Below are 24,684 nucleotides of genomic sequence, written 5' to 3' on the forward strand. Positions count from 1 at the left end.
GAATTGCAGAACGTCAGATTTTTGCTGAAATTGTGACCGCGCGGCTTAGGGATTTTTTCAAAAAAAGTTGTTCAGACGTCGAGGGCTAATTCTGTTTCCCATGATAAAAACCCATCTGTTTCCACCGAAAAAGCTTTCAGGAGATTGTTTGCAACACTTTGGCACCATTTTTGAGTGAATTGCAGAACGTCAGATTTTTGCTGAAATTGTGACCGCGCGGCTTAGGGATTTTTTCAAAAAAACTTGTTCTGACTTTGAGGGCTAATTCTGTTTCCCATGATAAAAACCCATCTGTTTCCACCGAAAAAGCTTTCAGGAGATCGTTTGCAGCACTTTGGCACCATTTTTGAGTAAATTGCAGAACGTCAGATTTTTGCTGAAATTGTGACCGCGGGGCTTAGGGATTTTTTCAAAAAAAGTTGTTCTGACTTTGAGGGCTAATTCTGTTTCCCATAGTAAAAACCCATCTGTTTCCACTGAAAAAGCTTTCAGGGGATCGTTTGCAACACTTTGGCACCATTTTTGAGTGAATTGCAGAACGTCAGATTTTTGCTGAAATTGTGACCGCGCGGCTTAGGGATTTTTTCAAATAAAGTTGTTCTGACTTTGAGGGCTAATTCTGTTTCCCATGATAAAAACCCATCTGTTTCCACCGAAAAAGCTTTCAGGGGATCGTTTGCAACACTTTGGCACCATTTTTGAGTGAATTGCAGAACGTCAGATTTTTGATGAAATTGTGACCGCGCGGCTTAGGGATTTTTCCAAAAAAAGTTGTTCAGACGTCGAGGGCTAATTCTGTTTCCCATGATAAAAACCCATCTGTTTCCACCGAAAAAGCTTTCAAGGGATCGTTTGCAACAGTTTGGCACCATTTTTCAGTGAATTGCAGAACGTCAGATTTTTGCTGAAATTGTGACCGCGGGGCTTAGGGATTTTTTCAAAAAAAGTTGTTCTGACTTTGAGGGCTAATTCTGTTTCCCATAGTAAAAACCCATCTGTTTCCACTGAAAAAGCTTTCAGGGGATCGTTTGCAACACTTTGGCACCATTTTTGAGTGAATTGCAGAACGTCAGATTTTTGCTGAACGTGTGACCGCGCGGCTTAGGGATTTTTTCAAAAAAAGTTGTTCAGACGTAAAGGGCTAATTCTGTTTCCCATGATAAAAACCCATCTGTTTCCACCGAAAAAGCCTTCAGGGGATCGTTTGCAACACTTTGGCACCATTTTTGAGTGAATTGCAGAACGTCAGATTTTTGCTGAAATTGTGACCGCGCGGCTTAGGGATTTTTTCAAAAAAAGTTGTTCAGACGTCGAGGGCTAATTCTGTTTCCCATGATAAAAACCCATCTGTTTCCGCCGAAAAAGCGTTCAGGGGATCGTTTGCAGCACTTTGGCACCATTTTTGAGTGAATTGCAGAACGTCAGATTTTTGCTGAAATTGTGACCGCGCGGCTTAGGGATTTTTTCAAAAAAACTTGTTCTGACTTTGAGGGCTAATTCTGTTTCCCATAGTAAAAACCCATCTGTTTCCACCGAAAAAGCTTTCAGGGGATCGTTTGCAACACTTTGGCACCATTTTTGAGTGAATTGCAGAACGTCAGATTTTTGCTGAAATTGTGACCGCGCGGCTTAGGGATTTTTTCAAAAAAAGTTGTTGAGACGTCCAGGGCTAATTCTGTTTCCCATGATAAAAACCCATCTGTTTCCACTGAAAAAGCTTTCAGGAGATCGTTTGCAACACTTTGGCACCATTTTTGAGTAAATTGCAGAACGTCAGATTTTTGATGAAATTGTGACCGCGCGGCTTAGGGATTTTTCCAAAAAAAGTTGTTCAGACGTCGAGGGCTAATTCTGTTTCCCATGATGAAAACCCATCTGTTTCCACAGAAAAAGCTTTCACAGGATCGTTTTCAACATTTGGCACCATTTTTGAATGATTTGCAGAACATCAGATTTTTGCTGAAATTGTGACCGCGCGGCTTAGGGATTTTTTCAAAAAACGTTATTCAGACGTCGAGGGCTAATTCTGTTTCCCATGATAAAAACCCATCTGTTTCCACCAAAAAAGATTTCAGGAGATCGTTTGCAACAGTTTGGCACCATTTTTGAGTGAATCGCAGAACGTCAGATTTTTGATGAAATTGTGACTGAGCGGCTTAGGGATTTTTTTAAAAAAAAAGTTGTTCAGACGTCGAGGGCTAATTCTGTTTCCCATGATAAAAACCCATCTGTTTCCACCGAAAAAGCTTTCAGGAGATCGTTTGCAACACTTTGGCACCAGTTTTGAGTGAATTGCAGAACGTCAGATTTTTGCTGAAATTGTGACCGCGCGGCTTAGGGATTTTTTCAAAAAAAGTTGTTCAGACATCGAGGGCTAATTCTGTTTCCCATGATACAAACCCATCTGTTTCCACCGAAAAAGCTTTCAGGGGATCGTTTGCAACACTTTGGCACCATTTTTGAGTGAATTGCAGAACGTCAGATTTTTGCTGAACGTGTGACCGCGCGGCTTAGGGATTTTTTCAAAAAAAGTTGTTCCGACGTAAAGGGCTAATTCTGTTTCCCATGATAAAAACCCATCTGTTTCCACCGAAAAAGCCTTCAGGGGATCGTTTGCAACACTTTGGCACCATTTTTGAGTGAATTGCAGAACGTCAGATTTTTGCTGAAATTGTGACCGCGCGGCTTAGGGATTTTTTCAAAAAAAGTTGTTCTGACTTTGAGGGCTAATTCTGTTTCCCATAGTAAAAACCCTCCTGTTTCCACCGAAAAAGCTTTCAGGAGATCGTTTGCAGCACTTTGGCACCATTTTTGAGTGAATTGCAGAACGTCAGATTTTTGCTGAAATTGTGACCGCGCGGCTTAGGGATTTTTTCAAAAAAACTTGTTCTGACTTTGAGGGCTAATTCTGTTTCCCATAGTAAAAACCCCTCTGTTTCCACCGAAAAAGCTTTCAGGGGATCGTTTGCAACAGTTTGGCACCATTTTTGAGTGAATTGCAGAACGTCAGATTTTTGGTGAAATTGTGACCGCGCAGCTTAGGGATTTTTTCAAAAAAAGTTGTTCAGACGTCGAGGGCTAATTCTGTTTCCCATAGTAAAAACCCATCTGTTTCCACCGAAAAAGCTTTCAGGGGATCGTTTGCAACACTTTGGCACCATTTTTGAGTGAATTGCAGAACGTCAGATTTTTGCTGAAATTGTGACCGCGCGGCTTAGGGATTTTTTCAAAAAAAGTTGTTCAGACGTCGAGGGCTAATTCTGTTTCCCATAGTAAAAACCCATCTGTTTCCACCGAAAAAGCTTTCAGGGGATCGTTTGCAACACTTTGGCACCATTTTTGAGTGAATTGCAGAACGTCAGATTTTTGCTGAAATTGTGACCGCGCGGCTTAGGGATTTTTTCAAAAAAAGTTGTTCAGACGTCGAGGGCTATTTCTGTTTCCCATAGTAAAAACCCATCTGTTTCCACCCAAAAAGCTTTCAAGGGATCGTTTGCAACAGTTTGGCACCATTTTTGAGTGAATTGCAGAACGTCAGATTTTTGCTGAAATTGTGACCGTGCGGCTTAAGCATTTTTTCAAAAAAAGTTGTTGAGACGTCGAGGGCTAATTCTGTTTCCCGTGAGAAAAACTCATCTGTTTCCACCGAAAAAGATTTCAGGAGATCGTTTGCAACAGTTTGGCACCATTTTTGAGTGAATCGCAGAACGTCAGATTTTTGATGAAATTGTGACCGAGCGGCTTAGGGATTTTTTTTTTAAAAAAGTTGTTCAGACGTCGAGGGCTAATTCTGTTTCCCATGATAAAAACCCATCTGTTTTCACCGAAAAAGCTTTCAGGAGATCGTTTGCAACACTTTGGCACCATTTTTGAGTGAATTGCAGAACGTCAGATTTTTGCTGAAATTGTGACCGCGCGGCTTAGGGATTTTTTCAAAAAAAGTTGTTCAGACGTCGAGGGCTAATTCTGTTTCCCATAGTAAAAACCCATCTGTTTCCACCGAAAAAGCTTTCAGGGGATCGTTTGCAACACTTTGGCACCATTTTTGAGTGAATTGCAGAACGTCAGATTTTTGCTGAAATTGTGACCGCGCGGCTTAGGGATTTTTTCAAAAAAAGTTGTTGAGACGTCGAGGGCTAATTCTGTTTCCCATGATAAAAACCCATCTGTTTCCACTGAAAAAGCTTTCAGGAGATCGTTTGCAACACTTTGGCACCATTTTTGAGTAAATTGCAGAACGTCAGATTTTTGATGAAATTGTGACCGCGCGGCTTAGGGATTTTTCCAAAAAAAGTTGTTCAGACGTCGAGGGCTAATTCTGTTTCCCATGATGAAAACCCATCTGTTTCCACAGAAAAAGCTTTCACAGGATCGTTTGCAACATTTGGCACCATTTTTGAATGATTTGCAGAACATCAGATTTTTGCTGAAATTGTGACCGCGCGGCTTAGGGATTTTTTCAAAAAACGTTATTCAGACGTCGAGGGCTAATTCTGTTTCCCATGATAAAAACCCATCTGTTTCCACCAAAAAAGATTTCAGGAGATCGTTTGCAACAGTTTGGCACCATTTTTGAGTGAATCGCAGAACGTCAGATTTTTGATGAAATTGTGACTGAGCGGCTTAGGGATTTTTTTAAAAAAAAAGTTGTTCAGACGTCGAGGGCTAATTCTGTTTCCCATGATAAAAACCCATCTGTTTCCACCGAAAAAGCTTTCAGGAGATCGTTTGCAACACTTTGGCACCAGTTTTGAGTGAATTGCAGAACGTCAGATTTTTGCTGAAATTGTGACCGCGCGGCTTAGGGATTTTTTCAAAAAAAGTTGTTCAGACATCGAGGGCTAATTCTGTTTCCCATGATACAAACCCATCTGTTTCCACCGAAAAAGCTTTCAGGGGATCGTTTGCAACACTTTGGCACCATTTTTGAGTGAATTGCAGAACGACATAAGCAAGAGCTGTTTGACGAATCGCTGTGTCTGATATGTTCACCCACAACTTCACAAATATATGCTATATGGTAATTTATGGACCTCATAGGTATCTAAAGCCATTTGCACATAACAAAATATGTATTTTATCAAAGCAATTGTCAAAAAGTCCATGCAGAATGTAGCTCTCTATATACAGAAACTATAGTGATCTTTTAGGGAGCAGGCTAGCAGGTGTGGCCCATCAAGCACATCCAGCAGGTAGATCACTGGATTTCTGTGATAGATCGCTGGCTCCCCTAAGGAAAACTAAACATTTTGCCTGCACCCTCCAAAACAGGGACTTCCTTCTTAAAAAAAAGCTGAACAACTTTGACCTGAACCCCCAAAATGGAGGTAGATCACTGCCAGTCTTTAAGTGTGAGTAGGTTGCAGTCTCTTGGGAGTTGGCCACCCCTGATTAGGAGGAGCCTACACAACACAAAACACTGTTGCTGTATGTAGGTTTTATTTTATTTGTTTTTTATCTTATATTTTGGAAATGTACGTCCAGGGTTTTTTTCTTTAGCTTTTTGGGGGCCCCCAAGGGAGTGGGGCCCTAAGCTGTAGCTTGTCTAGCTTATACATACATCCGGCCCTGCCTACCTGTCAAAGTGGCCCACCAGGGTGGGGGAACCCCAAGATCCAGCCTGACAGGCTGAAGAGGTTCCCCCACTCCTGCCTTAAGCTAATATCACTCTACAAACCTTTCCAGTGATATATGGTCGCTGAGATGCATTCTATATGAGCTGTGCAGTCTTAAACATTCAGTAAGTACCCTTCCTTATGTTTTCAGTGGGACCTCGGGTTAAGTACTTAATTCGTTCCAGAGGTCCGTTCTTAACCTGAAACTGATCTTAACCTGAAGCACCACTTTAGCTAATGGGGCCTCCTTCTGCCGCTGTGCCGCCGGAGCACGATTTCTGTTCTTATCCTGAAGCAAAGTTCTTAACCTGAAGCACTATTTCTGGCTTAGTGGAGTGTGTAACCTGAAGCGTATGTAACCCGTGGTATACCACTGTATAACTTCCAGGAACTGATCCCAGGCCAGTTTCTAAAAATGCAATGTGAGAATTGACCCTTCCCTTAAATCTTCACAAATACTTTTGTGGCTTGATGTAATTGCACGCATGCCATTAATATTGCAGGGACTGTTTATGATATGCTGCAAATAGAATTTTTTGGCGGGACTAGAGTTTTCATTTGGAAAGGGAAAGCATTTACAGTGCAAACCTATCTGTATGTACTCAGACTGGTCAATACAGCATACCCACAATATGCGTTTTTAGGTTTGCTGTCATGCTGTAAGTAATAGCCTTGTACTCAGGTCTGCTGAGTCCTCTCACCACTGTGATGCTTTCTCTGTCAATGGCTGCTCTCCTAAAAAAGGGCAGGGGTGCGAGTTTTTTTCCTTTAAATGTTTTTTTGGGGCCCAAAATAGCGGGGCCCTAAGATATAGGCTGCGAAAGGCTGGGCTAGATGAATCCCTAGCCGGAATTAAGATTGCCGGAATAAATATCAACAACCTCAGATATGCAGATGACACAACCTTGATGGCAGAAAGTGAGAAGGAATTAAAGAACCTTTTATTGAGGGTGAAAGAGGAGAGCGCAAAATATGGTCTGAAGCTCAAGATCAAAAAAGCGAAGATCATGGCCACTGGGCCCATCACCTCCTGGCAAACAGAAGGGGAAGAAATGGAGACAGTGAGAGATTTTACTTTCTTGGGCTCCATGATCACTGCAGATGGTGACAGCAGTCACAAAATTAAAAGACGCCTGCTTCTTGGGAGAAAAGCAATGACAAACCTAGGCAGCATCTTAAAAAGCAGAGACATCACCTTGCCAACAAAGGTCTGTATTGTAAAAGCTATGGTTGTCTCAGTGGTGATGTATGGAAGTGAGAGCTGGACCATAAAGAAGGCTGATCGCCAAAGAATTGATGCTTTTGAATTATGGTGTTGGAGGAGACTCCTGAGAGTCCCATCGACTGCAAGAAGATAAAACCGATCAATTCTGAAGGAAATCAGCCCTGAGTGCTCACTGGAAGGACAGATTGTGAAGCTGAGTCTCCAATACTTTGGCCACCTCATGAGAAGAGAAGACTCCCTGGAAAAGACCCTGATGTTGGGAAAGATGGAGGGCACAAGGAGAAGGGGACGACAGAGGATGAGGTGGTTGGACAGTGTTCTCGAAGCTACCAGCATGAGTTTGACCACACTGCGGGAGGCAGTGGAAGACAGGAGTGTCTGGTGTGCTCTGGTCCAGGGGGTCACGAAGTGTCGGACACGACTAAACAACAATCACAATAATGTTGATGGTGATGATGATGATGATGATAATAATGATAATGATAATAATATGGGGAACACCCGCCCAAGCGACAACGGTCTCCCTGAATGCATGACCCTGGGCCAAAGGGTAAAACCAGCCCTGATGCTTTTGAATTGATGCTTTTGAATTCTGGTGCTGGAGGAGACTCTTGAGAGTCCCATGGACTGAAAGAAGATCAAACCTATCCATTCTGAAGGAAATCAGCCCCGAGGGCTCACTGGAAGGACAGATTGTGAAGCTGAGGCTCCAAGACTTTGGCCACCTCATGAGAAGAGAAGACTCCCTGGGAAAGACCCTGATGTTGGGAAAGATGGAGGGCACAAGGAGAAGGGGACGACAGAGGACGAGATGGTGGGACAGTGTTCTCGAAGCTACCAGCATGAGTTTGACCAAACTGCGGGAGGCAGAGGCAGTGGAAGACAGGAGAGCCTGGCGTGCTCTGGTCCAGGGGGTCACGAAGAGGCGGACACGACTAAACAACAACAACAACCAACTAACTAGATCAGTGATGGCGAACCTGTTTGGCAAGCCTACTGCAAGTATGAGAGAATGCCGCTCTAATGCACCTGCAGTCAATATATGCATCCTCTTTATGTGTTTTTTGATCCAGGCCGAACTGTAGATTTAATTCCAATTCTATGCCGGGGACAGAAGCTCATTAGAAGCCTAAACCAGGCCAAATCCGGCACTGCCTAGGGATGCTGCGCCGGGGGCGGAAAGGAAATGCTCCGCCCGCCCTGCCCTTTGGCCGAGCGAAGCCGCGCCCTGCCGGTGGAGGGCGGGCGGGACGGCACCTTCCTTCTCTTCGCAGCCCAAGCCGGGCGGGCCAAGGGCTTGCGGAGTCCCGGTAGGTGAAGGCGCTCGCGGGTCGTGGGCGTGAGGAGCCTCGTTGCAACGAGGAACCAGCGCGGGGAGCGCGGCGTTGCTCGGCCCGCCCTCCTCCCTCATAAAGGGGATGAGGGAAGAGGCGCGCTCGGTGTTTCTCCTCCTTTGTCCGCGCTGCTTCTTGCTTTTCTCCCTCCCCAAAGCGGAACAGGAGGCCAGCACAGCAACAAAGCCGTTGCATGAGATCCGGAGAGCTGTGAGAGTATTTTATTCAAAAAAGGAGTCGTGTCTTGTGCGCAACGTCCGAACAGACAGACACGTGGAACGTTGTTTTTACACGGGAGGGGCCCTAGGGTGGCGACAAGCCCTTCCACCCAAATAGTCCCCTTTCTCCAATCCCCACATATACTGTACATTCTTTTCCTTCGGAAATCTAATATATGGGACAAAACTTGTGATCTTTTAAAAAAAAAAAAGTTTAAAATATTCACACATATTTTCAGGGCTGCAACTAGGCTTTTTGTCACCCGGTCAAAGACCCAGTTTGGCGCGCGCACACAATGCATGTTAGCATACATGCACATACATGTATACACAAATACACAGCTCAACACATTTATTCGTCAAGGGCATAAACAGTAGGCGTTATTTGAACACAAAGGAATCCAAAAATTATGGTGACTGTATGATCAAAAGGAAAATGAGCATCCCTTCTAGTAAAAAGCAAAAATGTTTTGTCAGAAGTAGAGCTTCCATGTGCAGCGGTTGCCTATCTGAGGTCAGGTTTTGAATTGGATTTATTTGTTCACAGGATCATTAAAAGACTGCATTTCCATAAGATCGGTCAAGACCCTCTGGTTTCCTTTTAAAATGAATTTATTTATTTTTTGGTCTCTCCGAGGCTTTTTGCCACCCACCCCTCTTCTTGGTTCTGTGCAAACCCTTTCAAGGAGTTTTGATGTGTAACTTTACTCCCGAGTAAGCTTCAACAAGAGCCACTTTCCCTTTTACAGTTTGATTGCTCATTTTAGGAAATGATAATTTTGTAGTCATTTTAGGTTCCATGTAAGGTGAGGAAATGTTTTTTGAGAGTCTAAAGTAGAAAGTGCCCTTCAAATTACAATCCTAATGCAGCTGGGCTGACCACTGATTGGGATCCGGCCCAATTGCCTTCTCAATCTGGCCTGCGGACGGTCTGGGAATCTGCATTTTACATGAGTAGAATGTGTCCTTTTTATTTAAACTACATCTCTGGGCTATTTGTGGGGCATAGGAATTCGTTCATTACCTCCCCCCCCCCAAAAAAAAATATAGTCCAGCCCCCCACAAGGTCTGAGGGACAGTGGACCAGCCCCCTGGTTTGCTGACCCCTGGTGTAGATCATGTAAAGTAAAATGAATGAACCTTAGCTTTTAAACACATTCAAAGTTCTGAAGGGCTCATAGAATTGTAGAGTTGGAAGGGACCCCAAGAATCATCCAGAATGGCTTCTGTTGCCAGCTTTTAACTGAATCCGTTATTGTCAGTACAGTCATACCTCAGGATAAATACGCTTCAGGATAAGTATTTTCGGGATGCACTCTGCTGCGACCCAGCAGTAACGGAGCGCCTTACTTCCGGGTTTCGCCGCTCGCGCATGCGCAGATGGTCAAAATGACGTCACGCGCATGCGCGGAAGCGGCGAAATGCGACCCGCGCAGACGCGTAGTCACGTCTTACGTTCTGTTCAGGATGCGAATGGGGCTCCAGAACGGATCCCGTTCGCATCCCGAGGTACCACTGCATACAAATAGTCAGATAATGCAAAACCTTTCATTAGGCAGCGTGAAAAAGTAGCTAAATCTCAGCTTCCTATAGCCAAGATTGGTTAGAAGTACCAGGCAGCTCCCCATTTACACGGGGGTTACGTTCCGAGGCGTTGCACGTTTAAGTGAAATCGCGTCTATTTGGAACACCATTGAAAAAGCATGCAAGCGCCACAATCGCTGACTTCCTTGCTCAAACTCCTGCTCTCCACTGGCCTCAAAGGTTTGTGCAAGGGCTCCTGGGATTGCATTTGCAAAGGCTCCTGGGATTGCTAGGCAGTATTTTCACTCCATTTTTGCCGTTTCCGTTCTCTTTTATGGCCATTTCTGGCCCTTTTCATGCCACTTCTGGGTTCACGGCAATGCAGGTGAGCATGGTTGTGCATGCCGTGAATGCACGTAAATGTGGAGTTGCTCGTATACATAATTTAATGTATTTAATATTCACAAAGGTATTCTTATTAATAATAATATTAATATTCAACATGGATGTTGGTGAGAGAGCGAGCAGGGTTTCAACATCAGGAGGAATCAACTAGTTTCATAACGGAACCCAAGTCTAATATGTTTACTATTTTATTGCTTTCAAGGAGACCTTTCTGAAGAGGAAGGGGAAAGTGCAATCTGTCAAAGATCTGTAGAGACGCCTGCAAACAGTCAAGCAATTTGGTAACCATGGAGAAATACAGCGTGCTGGCGATACTTGGAGAGGGATCATTTGGGAGAGTTCTTTTGGTCTGTCATAAAAACAAAAATCAGAAATATGCAATGAAGGAAATAAGGCTTCCTAAGGTAACTTTTATCCAAATGCTAGCAGAACCTGTTTGTTTGTTTTTTTTAAAAAAAATATTCTTAGCTTGTGCTAAAGAGGTCAAAACAAGGGAAATCTTAAATGGATTTTCCACATGCCAGATAGGTAACATTCTGTCTCTGGAAGTGAGGAAAACCCCAATATCATATCCCTACAGGCCTAGAAAGTTTTTAGAAAATACAAAATTGCATTTAACTTAAACCGTCTGCATTATATTTAACATATACTGATCCAGCTATAGTTAGCTGTGGTTATGGTTGCGATCTGGTAAATATTCCTGCTCTGTGAAAATGCATACAATTGAAATAATTTAATAATTTAGATTAAAATAGTTTTAAAAGTGTAGAAATGAATAGATATGGTTGAGACTGTGCTGTTAAGAGCAATTGTGTACCATATATACTAACATCACAGTCTCAACCATATCTATTCAGAAGTAAGTCTCGTTGAATTCAGTGGGTCTAACTCATGGAAGTCAGGTTAGAATTGCAGTCTTATTAGTCTTATCTCATTAATGTGCCATTTGTTTCAAGTTAGTTGTGCTGTTGTTTTCAGTTATGACTAATTTCAGCTGGATTGGGGCCACAATTCAAAGATCAGCAAGACCTTTATTTTTATGGAAGGCTTTTGGGTTATTGGTCTGTATTGTAGATTATATATTTTGCCTTTAGGTTGCTTGCCCATTAAATTAGTGCGTATTGTAACTACATTTCTACACTTTTAAAACTATTTTAATCTAAATTATTAAATTATTTCAATTGTATGCATTTCCACAGAGCAGGAATATACATGGTACACAATTGCTCTTAAGTCTCTTACCCCAGTCATAAAACGGCAGACTAAACTGGACTGTTACATCTTCTACAATAACCACTTGGGTTGAGGCTGTTACAGATCTCTAATTGGAAATATCTCCATGGTCAGAGAGCTCAGCAGTGCTGGCCTATGATTAAAGATTAAAACAAATTGAAGTCTGATAAATGTTTTCTAGATAGCTTAATTTGTTCCTTCATTATTGCAATAACTATACAGTATATTTTTCTTTACTAACTAGCAATATATTTGTAGTCTGTCTTTGGTGCAGAGAAGTCCTGGAATGAATCTATTTTATTAGCTAAAATGAAGCACCCAAATATTGTTGCCTATTTGGAGTCGTTTGAAGGTAAATATGGATGCTTAAAAACAGTTTTTAGTATTATTAATTTTGCAGAACCAAAGCTTTCTTTGTACTTGTCCTATTGGTGTGGCCTTAAAAAATAGCATAATAGTAATATATTTTGCATAATAGTATCTCTACTAATAAATCTTAAATTCTCTGTACATTAGCTGATGGACATCTTTACATAGTGATGGAATATTGTGACGATGGAGATCTAATGCAAAAGATTAAACTTCAGAAAGGAAAGTTGTTTCCTGAAGATACGGTAAGAATACAATACATCAGGTTATAACTGAGCACCTTTTGGATATATTCATTTTCTGGCCTGGTTTAGGCTTCTAATGAGCTTCTGTCCCCGGCATAGAATTGGAATTAAATCTACAGTGCGGCCTGGATCAAAAAACGCATAAAGAGGATGCATATTGACTGTAGGTGCATTAGAGCGGCATTCTCTCATACTTGCAGTAGGCTTGCCAAACATCACTGATCTAGTTAGTTGATTGTTGTTGTTGTTTAGTCGTTTAGTCGTGTCTGACTCTTCGTGACCCCATGGACCAGAGCACGCCAGGCACTTCTGTCTTCCACTGACTCCCGCAGTTTAGTCAAACTCATGCTGGTAGCTTCGAGAACACTATCCAACCATCTCGTCCTCTGTCGTCCCCTTCTCCTTGTGCCCTCCATCTTTCCCAACATCAGGGTCTTTTCCAGGGAGCCTTCTCTTCTCATGAGGTGGCCAAAGTATTGCAGCCTCAGCTTCACAATCTGTCAATTCTTCGGCGATCAGCCTTCTTTATGGTCCAGCTCTCACTTCCATACATCACTACTGGGAAAACCATAGCTTTAACATCAGGGTCTTTTCCAGGTAGTTTTATCTTCTCATGAGGTGGCCAAAGTATTGGAGTCTCAGCTTCAGGATCTGTGCTTCCAGTGAGCACTCAGGGCTGATTTCCTTAAGAATGGAGAGGTTTGATCTTCTTGCAGTCCATGGGACTCTCAAGAGTCTCCTCCAGCACCATAATTCAAAAGCATCTATTTTCGGCGATCAGCCTTCTTTATGGTCCAGCTCTCACTTCCATACATCACTACTGGGAAAACCATGGCTTTAACTATACGGACCTTTGTTGGCAAGGTGATGTCTCTGCTTTTTAAGATGCTGTCTAGGTTTGTCATTGCTTTTCTCCCAAGAAGTTAGTTGGTTAGTTAAACTTAATATGCAGCTTTTCCACGGTAGACGTTATTCCATATGCCAAAAGAGAAGTGAATATTTTTAAAAGTATAACTGGAGATAATAATCACAGAATGAGATGCATAGTTTTAGAACAGAGAAATAAAATAAGAAATAATTTTTCTTGCCCAGCTTCTATAGTCCTTTTTACAGTGTTTATCCTCTAATTTCCTTTGTATTATTCACAATTGTACAAGTAGGATACAAGCCCATGTGCCATATATTTTTCTCCTCTCCCCACAGATACTTAATTGGTTTGCACAGATATGCCTGGGTCTGAAATACATTCACGACAAACGTGTCTTGCACAGAGACATCAAATCAAAGGTAAGTGGACCCCACTTAATGACGGTTTTTAATATAATATGTATTTTTATTAATAATAACATGAAACAACACAAACAACAAATAATGGGTATTGGTCACCAGATACCAAGCAAAATACCGTCATGATGTGTATAAGGCAGAAAATTATAGCAGCATGTTAAATGAAATAGCCAAGTCAAACAGATGTATGAGTTACTGGTGGAATAACTGTTATTATAAAATTACCACCAGTCCTTTCATACTTAGAAATACAAAAATCCTAAGGCTAGGTCTTTCATAAAATTCGGTGGTTTTGTATTTCTTTGCTTGTCGGCTTATAAATACTTACATCTTGCCTTTCTTCATTAAGAAGGGCCTATGCCATGGCATTTGATGCCAAGAGAGTCCACGGCCAAATGGGTGCTATGTTGTGGGTTCCATTTTATTGGGAATATTCAATTTTCAATTCAATCTTTATTATGGTCCAGAGACCCAACAAATCGTTACAAAGCAATGCACAATTCCTACAGCCTACCTCCAGGTTAAACAAGCATTTTGTTCAAAAGATAGGGATCATTGGTTCTTGCATCCACCAATAAAAACTTTGCCACTGCTAATGTTCTAGCGTTTGTCCGGTCTTCCAATAGGAACCTGACATAGTGAGCCTCTGATTTTCCCGGGAAAGGTACCAGCAAGGGTAGTATCAGTTCAGCCCTGGCTTGCTCATATTTTGCACAGTGCAGCAAAATATGTTTTATGGAATCCATGTCTTGAGCACATGAGCAAAGTCTGTCCTGGTAGGGAACTCCTCTCAACCTGCCATCCAACACTGCAGAAGGAAAGACGTTTAATCTGGCTTTGGTGAAAAGCCTTCGATAATTTGGTACTGTCAGGTTTTTAATGTAAGGTGTTAACTTAAAGACATGCCCATATTGTACTCCTACTGCCAGCGGGAATATTGGGAATATTATTCTGTGAAGTAGGGTGCTGCTGCAGATGTGTACCTGATTTAATTAGAGAGATGACTTAACCCCACTTACATCCTCCTCCAAGCTGTTGTTAGCCCTGGGAGAGAAGCTTCCATTGCAATCCTACATGGGGTCTACAAAATGGATGAAAACATTTAATATGTGTGGTATATATTCCATAAATAAAAGCTAATTCCGTGCCAGCTTTTTTTCTAATGCTGTTGGTGTTTGTTTGACTTTTGCTCCTCAGGGAGCGTAGAATCCCAACTAATCTTACAGCAGAGTGTTGATTGACTTCTGGTTTAATAATACAGACACTGACATAGAGAGTGATAAATTTCTCTCTCTCTCTCTCTCTCTCTCTCTCTCTCTCTCTCTGTTAATGGACTCTTTTTCCTATTTCGTAATGCAGAACATATTCCTCACACAAAATGGGAAAGTAAAACTGGGAGATTTTGGGTCTGCACTTCTTCTTTCCAGGCAAGTCCATATCATACTGAGGCTGGGAATTTTTAAAAATTAGTTGCTATCTGTTGTAGAAATGTTAGTCTCTTCCTAATATTACTTGTGTTTGTTTCTTTTTTCTGAGCAGTCCAGAGGCTTATGCTTGTTCCTATGTGGGAACCCCTTATTATGTGCCTCCAGAAATTTGGGAAAACACACCCTACAACAATAAAAGGTAAGAATTAATCAGAATCTCTAAGAGCACTTACTTTAATATTGGGTGTAATGCTAGATAAACAATGCAAAAATCAATTTATGTATAGCCTGGACAACCTTTGCAAATTGGATTCAAATTTTGATTTCAGAAGAGCCATTCCTCTGATCTTTCCAAAGTCTGAGTTGCTACTGACTAAGGGAATTGAAGTCACAATATATTTCACAACCACTATACATAGTCACTGACAGGAATATAATTACAATGTTGAGGTTCCCATTGGATTGTCATAAATCTTGGATAACGTAGTAATGATAGCTATGATGCCAAGTGTGGGACAAGTAAAGATGCAGATGCAAAGGAACAGTTGGAGGCCTTAAAATTGTTGAGCAAGCAGGGTTTGTATTCAAGCCCTGCTGGAACTGGTTCCTATTAGGAGCTCCCAATTGGAGCACCAATCAGCTGATTGGCCACACTCAAGTTGCAGAATGAGCCTGATTCCAGTGGGGCTTAAAGCCACCACTGATCAGCTGATTGGTCTCACTTGGTTCAGCTGGGAAAACGCCCTGCTGAGTTCAGCCTTCCTTGTAGCAGAAGAATGGGTCAACTGATGTCATTGTGACATCATATGATTGACAGGTAAGTGGCCTGGCCTACCTGCAGGGCTGGATTTAGGTTTGATGAGGCCCTAAGCTACTGAAGGTAATGGGGCCCTTTATGTGTCCAGCTGTCCTTTGCCAACAACCAATTGTTGCTTTTGTGTGTGTTTAATATATTCTATATGGTAATTTACGGACCTAATGGGTATCTAAAGCCATTTGCACATAACAAAATATGTATTTTATCAGAGTAATTGTTGAAAAGTCCATGCAGAATGTAGGCACCCTATATATAGAAATGAGCAAACCAGTGATACTTTAGGGAGCAGGCTAGCAGCCGGGACCCATGACTTACGTCATAGGAGCCTATACCAAACACTGTTGCTGTATGTAGGTTTTATTTTATTTGTTTTTTATCTTATATTTTGGAAATGTATGTCCTGGGTTTTTTTCTATATTTTTTTTGGGGGGGGGGCCAAGAGAGTGGGGCCCTAAGCTATAGCTTGTTTAGCTTATACGTAAATATTACTCTTCAAACCTGTCTTTCCAGTGATATATGGTCGCTGGGATGCATTCTATATGAGCTGTGCACTCTTAAACATCCAGTAAGTACCCTTCATTATGTTTATTACTTCCAGGAACTGATCCAAGGCCAGTTTCTAAAAATGCAATGTGAAAATTTACCCTTCCCTTTGTGGCTTGATGTAATTGCACGCATGCCATTAATATTGTAGGGACTGTTTATGATATGCTGCAAATAGAGTTGTTTTTTTTGGGGGGGGGATGGAGTTTTCATTTGGAAAGGGAAAGCATTTACAGTGCAAACCTATCTGTATGTACTCAGATTGTGGTCAATACAGCCTACCCACAATATTCGTTTTTAGGTTTGCTGTCATGCTGTAAGTAATAGCCTTGTACTCAGGTCTGCTGAGTGCTCTCACCACTGTGATGGTTTCTCTGTCCTAAAAAAGGGTGAGGGTACGGGAATGCCAGTCTTAGGGCCGGTATTAATGTCAAAATAGCAAAAAGAAATGATGTTTATTGCTGTTCCAAAATACAGTGCACAGCTCCCCTAACAGCAGACTCAAAGAATGCTATTTCTGAAGATTTGTAGACTGGTCAGTTTATGTAGAAAGTAGCGCTAGGTCTTTTGCATGCATTTGTATGAAGATAATGTTCAATTAGGGGACGCGGGTGGCGCTGTGGGTTAAAGCCTCAGTGCCTAGGGCTTGCCGATCGAAAGGTCGGCGGTTCGAATCCCCGTGGCGGGGTGCGCTCCCGCTGTTCGGTCCCAGCGCCTGCCAACCTAGCAGTTCAAAAGCACATCAAAGTGCAAGTAGATAAATAGGGACCGCTTACTAGCGGGAAGGTAAACGGCGTTTCCGTGTGCGGCTCTGGCTCGCCAGAGCAGCGATGTCACGCTGGCCACGTGACCCGGAAGTGTCTTTGGACAGCGCTGGCCCTTGGCCTCTTTGAGTGAGATGGGCGCACAACCCTAGAGTCTGTCAAGACTGGCCCGTACGGGCAGGGGTACCTTTACCTTTACCTTTAATGTTCAATTTGTATACAGCAGCTAGTTTTAGGAAGCATTTTAGTAAATATTTAATGCAAGTAAAATCATCTGCACCCCCCCCCACCTGTTCAATTTAGTTTCAGGCCAATAGCTGGAAACATCTTATCCTTAAGATATGTAAAGGATACTACAATCCACTTCCACCTCATTACACTTATGAACTTCAGTATTTGATAAAACAAATGTTTAAAAAGAATCCCAAGAACCGCCCATCAGCTACCACGATTCTTGCAAGAAGCTGTCTGGCAAAGTGTATTAGAAATCTTGCTTCAGCAGAGGTACTATTTTGACTTAAGAAAACTGAGCATACATTTTTGTAGGCAGAAAATTATCTTTTCATATGATGGTTTCAATGATATTATTATTTAATTATATTATAATTTAATTATATCAATCATACGTGTGTGTGTGTGTGTGGTTGAATGGAAATATGGATTTTTGAAATTTTAATGCATTCAGCAGATAAGTGGAGGATTGCCCTTGTTCCCATGTGATTATTTTTGGGCTCTGCTTTTCGAATGATCACTGTGGCATATGCCATATTTTCCTTTATTTTTAAGTTAATTACACCAAGGAGTTTGGACTTCTTGTCGGAAACTAGGATTCTCTTTCATAGCATGAAATATAATTGTGGAGCAGTTGTTCACAAGTATGCTAAGATATTTGTTCACTTAAGATAGCAAAATAAAGATACGTACCTAGTGTGCATTTTGTTCAATTATGAATACTGTTCTTCAACCCTTTAAAGGAGCAAGCGAAACATGCAAGGAGCAAGAGTTGTGATCCAGAATCAGAAGCCATTGCCAAGGGTTTCTGTGAAATGGGATTGGAGAAAGCAGGTGAGGATAAATAAACAACCATGAAGTTCTAAAGTGGTCATGAATTACTTCTCTGAGATTACAACCCTATACATACTTCCCTGGGAGTAAGTACCATTGAACTGATTGGGTCTTACTTTTGAGTAGACATGCAAAGAATTGTGCTGAGATTTTTGTGAATGGTATTGCCAACAGTGCCAAATACAAGAAATATGCTGGAGGGAAGACTGAATTTAAAATATTTTGATGTGTGTGTTTTTTTAAAAAATCCAAATAAAAAAATATGCACTATAACTTGGGTCAGATGATACAATATCTGTAATCCTGTGTTCAGGAAATATATTGGTGGGGGGGTTGAAACAGGGGAACAACTGTAAACACTCCTAATGGATTTTAATAAAACATTTCATTAGGGAAGGATGAGGCCTCCCTGGAAGCTGTTTTACCAAACCCTCACAGACAACAGTGGGCAAAGGGAAGATCCAGTAGTGTCATCAAAATTCTGGGAAATGCATCTTTACTTACTTCCAGTATTACGACCAAGGAGGATACAAGTAAGAATAAGATTCCTTATATTTGTTTGCGTTGTTTGCAGTGGTCAAGGATGATGGGAACTGTTGTCCCAAAACAGCTGGAGGGCCAAATTTGACCACCACTGCTCTCAACTGTTGTTTTTATTTTTGGTGACTTGGTGTGGGTTACTGTCCCAACATTGTAATGTCTTATTATTTGTGTGAAAAGGTGGAGATGTAAGAAGATATGATGAAAATGTCACACGAAAGCAGTGGACCAAGGAGCCTCTGGAAACCTTGATGAATATTCTTCGCAATGCTGATGTTAGCTTAGCTTTTAAAACATACACAATCTGCAAAGGAGGTAAACTATAATGGTAGCAGGGGTGTGATACCCAATATGGGTTAAATTGCTGGTCAGGGCCCCAATCCATAGATCAATGATAAGGAACCTTCTAGGCCTGGTGAACCGGATTGCTGTCTGTTCTCCCACTCCCACAGTTCAACTTCGACAGGTGGGCTGGACAAGCCACCTGTCAATTCACCTGGCATTATATGCCCTGCCCACCTGTCAGATTCGCTTGTGCAGCCTCTTCCCAAGTACCTGATAGCCAGCTGATGGTTAGGCCCTTCAGAACCACAGTGTAGGGGGCTTCGCCTTAACCGTAAAAAAAAATTACAAGGCAAAATTAGACAAGATCAGCCTAGTGCCGGTGGTGAATAGGTCTATGGGTGTAATGGTGAATATTTTAAAATAAAGGGTTGTATCCAAAAAAGTTATCCATTTCACACAAAGACTTCTTGTGTAAGGAACCTTCCCTCCCTCTACCCCCTCTGGTAAAGGTAAAGGGACCCCTGATCATTAAATCCAGTCGTGGATGACTCTGGGGTTGTGGCGCTCATCTCGCTTTACTGGCCAAGGGAGCCGGCGTTGGTCCGCAGACAGCTTCCAGGTCATGTGCCAGCATGACTGAGCTGCTTCTGGCGAACCAGAGCAGCGCACGGAAATGCTGTTTACCTTCCCGCCGGAGTGGTACCTATTTATCTACTTGCACTTTGACGTGCTTTCAAACTGCTAGGTTGGCAGGAGCTGGGACCGAGCAATGGGAGCTCACCCCGTCGTGGGGATTCGAACCGCTGACCTGATCGGCAAGCCCTAGGCTCTGAGCAGGTATGCAAGGGGTGTGCAAGAAGAGATGAGGGAGGGAAAGTTTAATTGCAAAAAACCTTGCGTATATGGGACCTTTTGGATACAACCCCCCCCAAAAAAAATATTGGGTAATGGTTATAAAGAGGGGGAAAGCAACAGGGAGTTCTTTGTCATTGACACAAAAGCTTTCACCTCTTAATGAGATAGACGTTTACATGAACAAAACAGGAAATGAAACAGGAAGTAATGATGGAGTAAAATACATTGTTCTTATATTGAACTTAATACTGAAGCTGTTTAATTATTGCAGAGACAGGACTGATAATTCCTGTTTTCATTTTGCTAATGTTAAAGGCTCTGATGACCTTCTGAGAGGACCACTTACTGAAGATATCAAAACCTCTGATGAACCAGATGGTGAAACTATTATGGAGGATGCGGAGAGACTTGAACCTAGATCAGATGATGAGGACACGTATGTTCAAATACAATTTGAAAGCTTTATTCTTGGAGGTTTTTTTCATATCTTGAAACAACAGCTCCCAAAGAAACATTCCTTATCCAAAACCCAGCTATCTATAGTTTTGTATCATTTTCTCGCTTTTGAAGTTGCAGCAGTGTTAAGAAGCACCATCTTGAGGAGTTTCTGCACGTGAAACTTTAGATCCTGCCTTCTGATTGCAGTCTCCCTCTCCATTTGTTCAGCCACTTTTGGAACTTGGGGGATATTTTAGAATGAATTGTCAGTATTGGAAGCCTATGGGTCATGTAAATCTGTGTTTGTTACATGGCCACCGGTTCATGTGGTCTCTAGAATCAAAATATGCCAATGGTGGAGAGAAGTGTCAGCCATTTGCAAGTTATGTTCTATGTCTGTAAACGCACTGAAGGATATTCAGAACAGAATGATAAAGCTGATATGAGATACATGAGTGTTTTGTGAAGGAGGAACTAGGAATATTTAAGTGGAGGACATCATAGCAATTTCCAAAATCTAAAACGCTGCATTGAGGAAGAAAAAACCCCCACCCAACTCTCACAAGTCCTTATTAAAGAAGTGCTGTGTACCCCAGGGATGGATACTTCCTCATAATGTTAATACAACTTCCATCATGGCTGATTCCTGTCTGTGTTGTCTGGGATTGGCAGGATTTGAAGTCCATCAACATTAAGAGGGTCCTGGTATTTATACTGAATTGAAACAGTTTAAGTTTGGATAGTTAGAAAAATAACATGGATTGGACATCATAACAAATTGTTCTGGAAAAATGCTAGAATCTACAGGACTGTTTTTATGGGTATAATATATTATGTGGACACCTTTAAGTCTTTGGAGGTCATTGCAGTAAAGTAGAGGCCCTTCCATTTCTTTAGTCCAATTATTTTATTTAAACCATGTTAAAATTTGGCTCTTTTGCTTTCATTTTGTAGGGATTTCGAAGCAGATGATGATCCAGACTGGGTTTTTGAATTAAAAAGGATGACCAAAATGGAGAGTGAATAAATAATTGAATAATGGAGGAAGTGAAGAAACTGGTACCATCAGATAACCAAATGTCTTGATGCAAAAAATGTTGCTCAACAATTCTAACGTTCTGCATAAGCATACTAGTTACAGTGATTCTGGATTAAATTCTTTGGACACCAGTGTACTGGCTAAGCTTTTGTATTTTGGGGTGGTAGAGAAGTATAGCACTTTCAGAATAAATGTGAACATTCATCTTCCTAAGGTGTTGTTTTGTGTACTTCCTATATGAAGGTGGAGTGTTGTTGTTTTTTTGTTACTGTGTTATATATTTTGTGCCCTGTGATCTTTGGATGAAGGGCCCTATATAAATGTAATAAATAATCCAAATAGTAATCCAAATGCACAAGCTGGTAAAGGCAATTTTAGCCCTCTAGCCGAGTTAACCCTGTACATTTAAGACTCTCCTCCTGCAAGAGGGGAGGGGTTGTGGGTGGGATCCGATCTCCGCCTCAAGCAGGGGGCGTTAGCCCCCTGCCACCCACTCACCTGGCTGGCGCACCACGCCCACGGGCAAGCGCCCAACCAGGCGGCTTGGAGGGGGCGTGGACGGCAGCTTAACTTGCTGCTGCGCCAGCCATACGGCCTCACTTTCTTCCGTCCCGTCACGAGTCACCCACCGTCCACTCCCTTAGAGCTCAGGGTTTCAGTTTCTCTCTTGGCCTTGCTATGGACCTTAGGTTGGTCGCCCTGGTTGTCTAGGGGGCCTGGTAGGAATTTTTCCATTTGGCATTGTGGTTTTTTCGCCTACCTCGTAGCAACCGTCACAACTTTCGTGGTATTGGTGGGTAGGTTAGGCATTGGAATGTGTTTGTGGTGTGTGGAAGGGCTAGGTGTGGCCATTGCCTACGCCTTCAGTTTTTGGGTATTCCGTTAAAGGAATCCGGCAGTCGTGGATCCTGTCCGATGCCTGTGTGGCGGGGGGCCATGGCACGACCCTTGGTGACATCAGGGGAGATCTTATAGTTGGATTAGCATCAACAGGCTCCACCTACTGGTGAATAACCCCCCCTATTAGACTCACCCCTCTCTGAGTGGGTGGAGTCAAGTGACGTAATCCAATGCCTAAGCCAATACCTTTTCACTTGCTGTAATCAATAAAGTTGTGGCCTTTTCTTGCCCATTAACCTTATATTACGTGTCCGTGTGTCTTGATTCCACTAAGCGGGGATCGGGTCCTCGAACCACAATATTTTATTTCTTAAGGTGCCAAGAACACTGGGTGGTATTCAACCAAGTTTTACTCAGAGCGGACCTAGTAAAATTAAGGAACATGACCAAGTTAGGTCCATTACTTTCAATGAAACAACTCTGCATAAAATTTAGTTGAACACCATCCACTCTACCACCTTTTTTTACTAAGTTCTTGGGAGAGGTCCCATTGGAACTGAAATTTATTTGAGAAGTAGACCGATGGAAGGATAAACACTACTTTCAAACTCCCGTTCTATTCACATGTACCTGTGCCTAAGCTAACCTCAGTGAGGCTTACTTCAAAGCACACATACATCTGCTTGCCCTGTTGGTCTGTTCAAGAAAGTTATTATGCCTATACATCCTAAAAGGCATGTTCCTGTATGTCCAAAACTTTGCTGGAATGCTAAGCAAGAACATAATTTGCACACGCACCCTAAATATTTCGTATTTTCACAATAATTCCTTTTGGTACAGTTGCTTTTTAATGGATCTTAGTTGATTCATATAGATGCTGTTGGTGTTTTTGTTGTTATTCACCCCCCTGGCTTGGCGCCCTGTGTGGAGAAGCTGTTCTTATCACCCTAAATCCGACGCTGAGGAGACTGAGCCCTTAAAAGTTGGGGAATGTCAAGCATGCTAGGTTCTCAGGAGCTGGACCCTTCATGCTTTTTTACTCACCCTAGTGTGCCTTGAATTATCTCAAAGGGCTAGTTAACATGTCAAAAGTGTCACACAGTTTAAAGGAACGTCGATTCCCCCTCCGCCATGAAGTCGATAGAAGCGGCCAATATTGTCTCAACAGGTGTAGTAGGGGCGTGTGTCAATATTTATTCTTGCCATGAGAAAATTTATTTTCTTGGGCTCCATGATCACTGCAGATGGTGACAGCAGTCACCAAATTAAAAGACGCCTGCTTCTTGGAAGAAAAGCGATGACAAACCTAGACAGCATCTTAAAAAGCAGAGACCTCACCTTGCTGACAAAGGCCCATACAGTCATACCTCAGGTTGAAGTTGTTTCAGGTTGAGTGCTTTCAGGTTGCGCTCCGCCGCGACCCGTAACGGAACATGTTACTTCCAGGTTTCGCCGCTTGCGCATGCGCAGATGGTAAAAATGATGTCATGCGTGGAAGCGGCGATATGTGCAGACACGAGTTGCATTTGCTTCAGGATATGAACGGGGCTCCGGAACGGATCCCGTTCGTATCCAGAGGTACCACTGTATAGTTAAAGCTATGGTTTTCCCAGTAGTGATGTATGGAAGTGAGAGTGCACCATAAAGAAGGCTGATCGCTGAAGAATTGGTGCTTTTGAATTATGGTGCTGGAGGAGACTCTTGAGAGTCCCATGGACTGCAAGAAGATCAAACCAATCCATTCTGAAGGAAATCAGCCCTGAGTGCTCCCTGGAAGGACAGATCCTGAAGCTGAGGCTCCAATACTTTGGCCACCTCATGAGAAGAGAAGACTCCCTGGAAAAGACCCTGATGTTGGGAAAGATGGAGGGCACAAGGAGAAGAGGATGACAGAGGACGAGATGGCTGGACAGTGTTCTCGAAGCTACCAGCATGAGTTTGACCGAGCTGCGGGAGGCAGTGGAAGACAGGAGCATAGCTGTCAACTTTCAGATTTGAAAATAAGGGATCAGCAGCCTCGAAAATAAAGGATCAGCAGCCTCGCCTGTCCCAGAGACAGTCTACGGGATATCTAACAATCCAGGATAGCAGCGGGAAACAGTGCTGGAATAAGGGAATTTCACACAAAAAAAGGGAAGGCTGACAGCTATGGAGAGGAGTGCCAGGCATGCTCTGGCCCATGGCATAGCTGTCAACGTTTTCCTTTTTTTAAAGGGAAATTCCCTTACAGTGGTACCTCGGGTTAAGTACTTAATTCATTCTGGAGGTCCGTTCTTAACCTGAAACTTCTTAACCTGAAGCACCACTTTAGCTAATGGGGCCTCCTGCTGCTGCCACGTTGCCAGAGCCCGCTTTCTGTTCTTATCCTGAAGCACTATTTCTGGGTTAGCGGAGTCTGTAACCTGAAGCGTCTGTAACCCGAGGCACCACTGCATTCCGTATAGGATTCCTCGCAAGAAAAGGGGAAAGTTGACAGCTGTGGTCCATGGGGTCACAGAAGAGTCGGACACGACTTAAAGACTAAACAATAACAGGGGTGTTTGTGTGTTTCGTGTAGGTGGCAGCGACCCCCTTCCCCGCCCTCCCTGCTGCGCAGGAGACCTTCCCTCACGGGCC

General features: G+C 42.6%; 1 protein-coding gene and 1 long non-coding RNA gene across 4 annotated transcripts; one reads left to right on the forward strand and one right to left on the reverse strand.

Annotated features, from left to right (window-relative positions):
• Positions 1–8,017: 8,017 nt before the first annotated feature.
• On the forward strand, positions 8,018–21,441 carry NEK3 (NIMA related kinase 3). Of its 3 annotated transcripts, none has more exons than XM_083435411.1 (14): positions 8,018–8,150; positions 10,524–10,725; positions 11,813–11,906; positions 12,071–12,168; positions 13,372–13,455; positions 14,815–14,882; positions 14,995–15,081; positions 16,210–16,264; positions 17,310–17,510; positions 17,981–18,071; positions 18,464–18,604; positions 18,792–18,926; positions 20,067–20,187; positions 21,144–21,441. In XM_083435411.1, exons 2-14 carry the CDS (start codon positions 10,609–10,611, stop codon positions 21,214–21,216), a joined length of 1,365 nt encoding a protein of 454 aa, XP_083291537.1. In that variant the 5' UTR covers positions 8,018–8,150; positions 10,524–10,608; the 3' UTR covers positions 21,217–21,441. The 3 variants fall into 3 exon arrangements, with proteins under 3 accessions (XP_083291537.1, XP_083291539.1, XP_083291538.1); XM_083435412.1 differs by lacking the exon at positions 8,018–8,150 and adding an exon at positions 10,186–10,301; XM_083435413.1 differs by lacking the exon at positions 11,813–11,906 and having other exon boundaries at positions 8,092–8,150.
• On the reverse strand, positions 10,777–11,792 carry LOC310675277. The gene is made up of 2 exons (XR_014510022.1): positions 11,152–11,792; positions 10,777–10,895 (listed from the first exon to the last, which is right to left on the reverse strand). It is a non-coding gene; the product is annotated as an uncharacterized lncRNA (long non-coding RNA).
• Positions 21,442–24,684: the final 3,243 nt, after the last annotated feature.

The sequence above is a fragment of the Podarcis tiliguerta genome (genome assembly GCF_965153285.1).
Source record: "Podarcis tiliguerta genome assembly, chromosome: 3".
In the NCBI taxonomy this organism is placed as follows: domain Eukaryota; kingdom Metazoa; phylum Chordata; class Lepidosauria; order Squamata; family Lacertidae; genus Podarcis; species Podarcis tiliguerta.

Bases quoted from the DNA above. Each gene is read 5' to 3' on its own strand.
- NEK3 (XM_083435411.1), top strand. From the start codon at position 10,609: ATGGAGAAATACAGCGTGCTGGCGATACTTGGAGAGGGATCATTTGGG. The intron at 15,082-16,209 runs GTAAGAATTAAT...CTGTCTTTCCAG, and splicing joins ACACCCTACAACAATAAAAG to TGATATATGGTCGCTGGGAT. The intron at 18,927-20,066 runs GTAAACTATAAT...CTAATGTTAAAG, and splicing joins ATACACAATCTGCAAAGGAG to GCTCTGATGACCTTCTGAGA.